This window comes from Vespa mandarinia, chromosome 2 (genome assembly GCF_050613455.1).
Source record: "Vespa mandarinia isolate Hongniang chromosome 2, ASM5061345v1, whole genome shotgun sequence".
NCBI classification, from domain to species: Eukaryota; Metazoa; Arthropoda; class Insecta; order Hymenoptera; family Vespidae; genus Vespa; species Vespa mandarinia.
Window position 1 is genome coordinate 1,410,001 of NC_140811.1, and position 7,500 is coordinate 1,417,500.

Genomic DNA, 7,500 nt, shown 5'->3' on the forward strand with positions numbered 1-7,500 from the left:
AGCTGTCGTAGAAGGACACGCAGAAAGCATTTCAAAGTCGTACGAACGCTATACCCAAGAGATGAGGACAAGGACTACGATGAAAAGGTACGAGACTACGACGAGCACGAGTATGAAAGAGAACGAGAGAGAAAGAGAGAGAACGATAGCAAAGTCAAATAAGATGAAGGAAGATGCGCGGTATTTCGTCATTGGCAGATTAAAGCGACGTGGTCTTCTTTGATCTTCTTCACGGGAGAAACAGAGAAACTCGAGGTAAGTTGAAAATCCAGAGAAACTCGTACGAATTGAAGACCGGTAAACTCTCAAGATGGAGAAAAATAGAGAAAGAGAAAGAGAGAGAGAGAGAGAGAGAGAGAGGAAGATGACATGAAAAGGAATAAAAGGACGAACGAATAAAAAAGAAAAAAAATTTGCAAAAGAAAAAACATTATCGTCAACAAAAACTTCTGTTCTTCGAAAACGACGACGACAACGACGGATTCTGGTGAAATGAAAAAATAAAAAAAAATACAAAAAAAAAGAAAAAAGAAGATAATAGAAAAAAAGGAAAGTTGTCAAAAGCAAATGAAAACAAGAAAAGAACGTAGAACTTAGACTGAAAGGAAAAGAAATAAACAAATGACCAAAAAAACTATACAAACACACACACACACACACACACACACACACACACATATATATATATATATATAGGTAAATGTATAAGAAAAATGTTGGGGTGATTTGGACTATCGCGTACTTAGGGAGAAAAAAAAAAGAAAAGAAAAAAGAGAAAGAAGACTATTTTGTACTTACAAAGATGACGTAAAACCCCATCCTTATCTTCGTGGTTCCTATGTGGAAGGACGTCCTTTATGAGTCTCGTCCTTCTCCAACCACAGCCGCCACCTCCTCCACCGCCACCTCCACACCACCACCCTCCTCCTTTGCGCTCAATTAATTACTTCTCCGAGGCAACTCCTTCTTTCAACTGAACTCTCTCGTCAAAGATCGCCGAGTTTCCACCTCGTGCAAGCTTTCAGCATGAACGAAAAGAGCATGGAGGTGGAAAAGAAGAAGAAGATGATGGTATCTTCTCTCTCTCTCTCTCTCTCTCTTTTTCTTTCTTTTTCTCTCTTCTTTCACACACCAATAAAAAAAAAGAGATATAGAATAAAAGACTTTAATAAACTGTCTCACTCACACATCGTCTCACTTTATAATACACAAGTTATCGAAAAGAGAAAGAAGAAGAAGAAGAAGAAGAAGAAGAAGAAGAAGAAGAAGAAGAGGAAAAAGTTAAAAAAGAAAAGGAAATAAAAGGAGATGATAAATAAATATTTGTTTTAATAAACGAAAATAAAGAATCAATTTGTAATAACAGTTTTAAATGGATACGTCACTTAAAATCAATAAAAATATCTTCTATATGTATACGTGTATATATAAATATATATATAAATATATATATATATACATACATATATATATATACTTATTGATTATTTTAATTTTTCGAGATTATTCAAAGAGATAAATAAATATATAAAATAACAGGGAACTAGAAACGCACGTGTTCTCGCGTTCGCGGATCCGATGTCGTCCGGCCGAAGTGCGCCGCGCGAGTGTCGGCCTTAACGTCTCGAAAGCGGCCGACGTTGGCGCCCGACAGACTAGGAGTGGGGTGAAGTGTCAGCAGGGAGGAGGACGAGGACGAGGACGACGAGGAGGAGGAGGAGGAGGAGGAGGTGGTGGTAGAAGAGGAGGTAGAGAAGGAGGTAGAGGTAGAGGTAGAAGTAGAGGTAGTAGTGGCGATGTTAGTGTAGTAGTGGTGGTGGTACTGGTAGTAGTGGTGGTGGTGGTGGTGGTGGTGGTGGTGGTGGTGGTGGTGGTGGTGGTGGTGGTGGTGGTGGTGGTGGTGGTGGTGGTGGTGGTGGTGGTGGTGGTAGTGATGGTGGTGGTGGTGGAGAAGAAAGAAGGGAGAGAACTCCTCCTCCGCACTCTCCACCCTTCCACCATCTAGTAACCTCGCGACCGATACTCAACCCCCGCGATGCTACCGCATCTTCACCATCCTTCACCCCCCATTGCACTCCTACGACGGATTTCTCTTCTAGTTGACCGAGGGTGGAAAAAAAAGTGACGTAGGAGCAAGGCCAGAAAAAACAAGAGAGAGAGAGAGAGAGAGGGATAAAGAAAACGAATAACATACAACCGAGCTAAGCCGATCAAACTCCAAACTCACTCTCTCTCTCTCTCTCTCTCTCTCTCTCTCTCTCCTTTCTCTCTTTCTCTGTCTCTCAAACTCCTTGTCTGCAACATTTTAAGCATCCCTTATTCGCTACTTTTCCTACGTGGCTTCTAATTAAATTACGAATCTTTTGCGAATGCTTTCGTTTCCTTTTCCCCTTCTTTTTTTTTCTTTTTTGTTCCTTTTCTTTTCTATTTAATCACCTTGTTTCGTACGAGTTTGTTAGATTTTCTTTAGACCGGACCAGAGTGTATTCATGCATGTATTTAGATATATGTATATATGTACATATGCATATATGTATGCATATACGTGGAAAGTCACTTCTTATACATATCCACCATATGCGTTAATGAACGCCCTCACGTTAGTGAGAATTCTGTTGACTTCATGGCTTTTCTCGCGTAGCTACTCCTCTGAACTGCGCTATCCGCCGTGGATTGAAGCGTCGACTCGCCATTAAAAATTTATTATCAAAGATGAGACACATTGTGAATATCGTGAATGGCCATCCACATTCGCGCGAGGCGTAAAAGTGGAACGAGCTACTGCCGAGGGGTGCCTCGTGATACATTGGAGTGAAGCAACTGAGAGAGACGGATAAACACAAAGAAAGGAGAAAGAGAAAGAGAAAGAGAGAGAGAAAGAACAGAGAATGGAGAGAAAAAAAAAGTTAAAAGCATTTACGAGCTTCCGGTGATCCAGTATCGTAACGTGGAAAAATATTTGTATAGGACATATATATATATATATATATATATATATATATATATATATAGAGAGAGAGAGAGAGAGAGAGAGAGAGAGAGAGAGTACCATCGAATATTTTGGAAAAATTCTTATCTACTTTTAATGAAAATTTAAAATCCCAAATTCTTCAGGTTTTATAACATGTTTATCCAAAAATTTATTTCGTTAATATTAAATACCATGACATATGTATATATATATACATATATATATATATACATTAGATATATGTATATATGTGTAAATATACATATATACATACATATTGTATATACTTTTGCAAGTAACGTTACATTAGCTTTCTTACATACTTCGCATAATTCTAATTAAATATCTGTGTTAAAGGATTCAAATCGATGAGCGTAATGTTGAGATTTAAATACAAAAAGAAAAGAAAAAAAGAAAAGGAAAAGAAAAAAAAGAAAAAGAAAAAGGAAAAAGAAAAAGGAAAAAGAAAAAGAAAAAGGAAAGCTAACCAATTCGATATAAAATCGTTTTAATTTTATCCGTCGTCAGTCAGACATAAGTAGACACGGTTAGTAGACGATATAAAGAACGGTCGGTCATATACGAGGCTTTCGAGACGAAGAAGGTACTAGGTATAAAGTGTTGCCTGAGGGTGAATGAGAGACAATGTAGGGGTAGAGAGTTGGGGATGGGGGATGGAGAATGAGGAGGGGGGGGCGGGGTTGATGAAAGAATGCAGGAACGACGAGAGAAACGTTGAGACGGACGGTTAAGAGAAAGAGTACGGATCGGGATGGATAGAGCTCGACGAAAAAAAAAAAAAAAAAGAAAAAACGCAAAAAAAAAAGAGAGAAGAGAGAGAGAAAAAAGAAGAAAAAAGGAAAAAAAGAAAAGGAAAAAAAGTATGTCGCTCTAGAAAATTACCACCAAACGTTTGGACGCCTCGTTCGAGTTCATTCGTGTATGTCTTTTGTCTAAACGTTGTCTAAACGTCGGAAGGAAAATCCTTCTCTATTTCTATTTTTTTGGTTTGTTTCTATCACTCTTTTTCTTTTCCCTTTCAACCCTTTCACTTTTTTTCTCTCTCTTCTTAAACTTTATTTCATCCCCCGCCCATACCTTTTTATATATCGAACGAACAGATACGTACAAATCTAAAATACGACGAAAGAATGCATTCGACGTATTACTCCTTTTAATATTAGAATATATCATAATGATAGATATATCATAGCTCGTAATAAATCGTACGTTCGCGATGATTAAAGTTATAAGATTAAACGATTAATTAATTAACAGCTGAAAAGAGACGGATGAGGGGCGGTGGAAAAGCATTAGGGAGAAATCCCTGACTTATATATATATATATATATATATATTCAGAATTCGTATGCCGGAATTAAAGGGACGATATCGGTTGTCATCTATGAAATTTCTTTTTCTTTTCTTCTTTTTTTTTTGTCTTTTTTCTTTCCTTTTCTTTTTCCCCTTCTTTTTCTCTTTCCTCTTTCTTCTCTTCTCACCTTGTTTTTTACTTCCCCATTTTTTCTTTTCCTTTTTCCAAGTAAGAATTCCCACGATAATCGTGAAAAACAGATCGAACGAGAAAGAATAATAGAAGGGCGAAGGGAGATTGCTAGATCCGTCAGTTTCCTGGTCCGATTTCTCTTTTCTCTTGTCTCTTTTACGATCGAATTTGAATATCGATGATCCAACAGGAAATTTTCTACGAATGATTCCCGTCATTATTCCTATTTCAAAAAATGAACTCCCGAAATCTATTTGCCTCCGTTTCCAAATATAGTAATGTATCTTTATTTAAAATCTCGCGCGTTTTCTCTTTACGATCGATTATCTGTAGAAAGATCGTAGACGTATAAAAGGTGGAAGAGAGAAAGAATGAAAGAAGGAAGGAAGGAAAGGAGAAAAAAAAAAAAAGAAAAATCATTAAGAATGAAATTCTTAGATAGATCGTTGAAATTGATTTATCGATGAACGTAAAAGTAATACTTGAGTTACGTCGGATGAATGATTATAATAATAATTGAATAACTCGATTCGTTTGATGAATGTCAATCGAAATCGTTATTCAAATCTAATATACATAAATAAGCTTTTACAGATACGAAAAGGATGATCATTGTAAATCGCCCACTGAGAAAACGAGATAAATGTGCATAATGAAAAATATAATCTTCCACGTTACTGGGCCGCGTTATGATTGTTGGTGGTTGGATTTCACGATTTTTTGCTAACAAAAATAGAAAAAAAAAAAGAAACGAGAAAAAAGGGAATGAAAGAATGAAAGAAAGAAAGAAAGAAAGAAAACAAATGTAAACAACAAGATCACAACAAAAACCCTTTTGAAAATTTTACATCAAGCTTTAATTCGATGTTTCCACGTGATATGTACTACTATATTCAGTCATGCATATCGAAATTTGCGCGTTAACACTCCCGAAAAAAATCACGTTTATTTACGATCCATCGTTTCAACGTTGTATTTTGCATTTCTGTGTGCACGTGTCCGTGTGCTCGTATGAGTGTACATATGTATGTGTATGTCTGTACGGGTGCGTTTGATGTTTTGTAAAAAAAAATATTTTCTATAAAAGTCCATTGGCGTGAGTTCACGGTTGGTTCTACGTAAATTATCGACTAGTATTACAGGGTTGAATCATGACATATATATATATATATATATATATATATATATATATATATATATATATATACGTATGTCGGGTACATTAAACTATGAAAAAAATTTGTACGGTTTAATGTAAATCTTTTTTTCTTTTTTCTTTTTTTTTTTCTTTCACGGTAAAAGAGAAAACATATGTATATGTATCTTACCTATATAGATAAAAAAATTTTTTAATTAATTTATATACACGTATTTGCACATGAGAAATTCGATAGATAAAATAGATCGTTTAAAACGATTTTCATATAGAGAAAGATACACCCTTAACCCTTGTAATTTACACGAGTGTTTCAGCTCTCGATCTAACGAGCGTCTGAGCAAGAGCCCTCGCTTACGGATATGACGTCCAAGTACCTCGAAGCGTTGAATTCCACCTTAGTTAAATCCTACGATCGGACATCGGCTTCCAATATTCTCCCACACCTACCGAAATGTCGTTCAATCGATATCGCCATTATACGTGTTGGTCTAAGAGAAAGAGAGAGAGAGAGAGAGAGAGAGAGAGAGAGAGAGAGAGAGAGAGAGAGAGAATCCATATGTACGTATATATGTATACATGTATCTATGTATGCTTATATGTATGTACGTATATACGTACGTATGTATATAGTATGACGCAAGTTGCATACTCTGTACGAGTAAACGAGATTCGTAAACAGTATCGTATAATTTACATTTGGACGATTGCCGTTTTAGATTAGAAACATCCGAGTGAAGTTTCCCTAAATAATTATCGATTCGAATGTTAAGCCGAGTTCTATTCTCTTTCATTTTCTCCTCTTGTTTGTCTTTTTTTCTTTTTTGCATTGTTTTTCAAGTAGATCTTGTACAAATTGATTCGTCGAGCTTGTTCCTCGATCAAAGAGAGAAAAAAAGAAAGAAATAGAAAGAGAGAAAAAAAGAAAAATACAGAAGGAATAGAAGTAGAGAAAAATGAGTATAATTGTTAAGAACTAAAAATGATCTTCTTTTTTCTTTTTTCTTTCTTTCTTTTTTTCCTTTCGTTTTTTTTTTTTCTTTTTTTTTCTTTTTTTTTTTTTCTTCTTTTAATTCCTTTTCGAACGAAATAACACTCACGCGCGAGTTAATCGGATCTGCGCTAGATAAGTAGGGGAGGGGGGGCGAAGGGGGGCCAAAGAGGAAGAAAATGAAGGTGGAGGAGGAGGAGGAGGAGGAGAGAAATGCGAAAAATGAAAATTTCGTCGCGTCGTGGAAAACAAAGATGGGAACTTACCAACGTACGTAAAAGAAAAAAAGAAAAAAGAAGAGAGAGAGAGAGAGAGAAAGAGAGAAAAAAAAAAGAAAAAAGAAGAAAGGAAAAAAAGGAGAGAAAAAAAGTCGTTAGCATCGCGAAGAACTCGTGTATGAATTACAGCATGCAAATCGAAGTGCGGCAGGAGAGGGGACGTTAGAGGGGTGGGAACGAGAAGAGGGCCTAGGGAAAGGGGAAGGGTGTGAAGGAAAATGCATAATTTAACCGAGCGGACCTTTTTTCGCAGCGGCTCGTTATCCGTCCTTGGAGAAAACCATCGACACTGGCAACTGGTTTTTCTTTTTTCAAATAGAGAGACAGACAGATAGACAGACAGAGAGATAGACAGAGAAAGAGAGAAAGAAAGAGACAAAATGAAAGAGAGAAAATTGAGAGGGAGAGAAACGATAGGGTTGAAAAAATAATAGGCCAACGTCGTCGTCACGTTTCTCGTTTCTACCGAGATATAAGCTACGGTGTGAAAACATAATACTTTCGGCAGATGATAAAGATAAACAAGGAAGTTCATGCTAACGGAGACGAACAAGTTTAACCGATGAAATGTCCTCTCCCTCTTTCCCTTTCTTTCCA

General features: G+C 36.5%; 1 protein-coding gene across 6 annotated transcripts in view; it reads right to left on the reverse strand.

The window, feature by feature from the left end:
* Nucleotides 1–1,660, reverse strand: part of nolo (ADAMTS-like no long nerve cord) — a 188,606-nt gene extending 186,946 nt beyond the window's left edge. Inside the window, exons 1-2 of one of the 6 annotated variants that reach the window (XM_035888047.2) lie at nt 1,556–1,660; nt 799–1,197 (exon numbers count right to left, since the gene is read on the reverse strand). In XM_035888047.2, coding sequence (XP_035743940.2) covers nt 799–819 — 21 coding nt within the window. In that variant the 5' untranslated portion in view covers nt 820–1,197; nt 1,556–1,660. Of the gene's footprint in view, nt 1–798; nt 1,339–1,555 lie in introns of those variants that run through there. The other 5 variants (XM_085664516.1, XM_035888049.2, XM_035888046.2 and 2 more) reach the window with 5 other exon arrangements.
* Between the last annotated feature and the right edge of the window lie 5,840 nt (nt 1,661–7,500).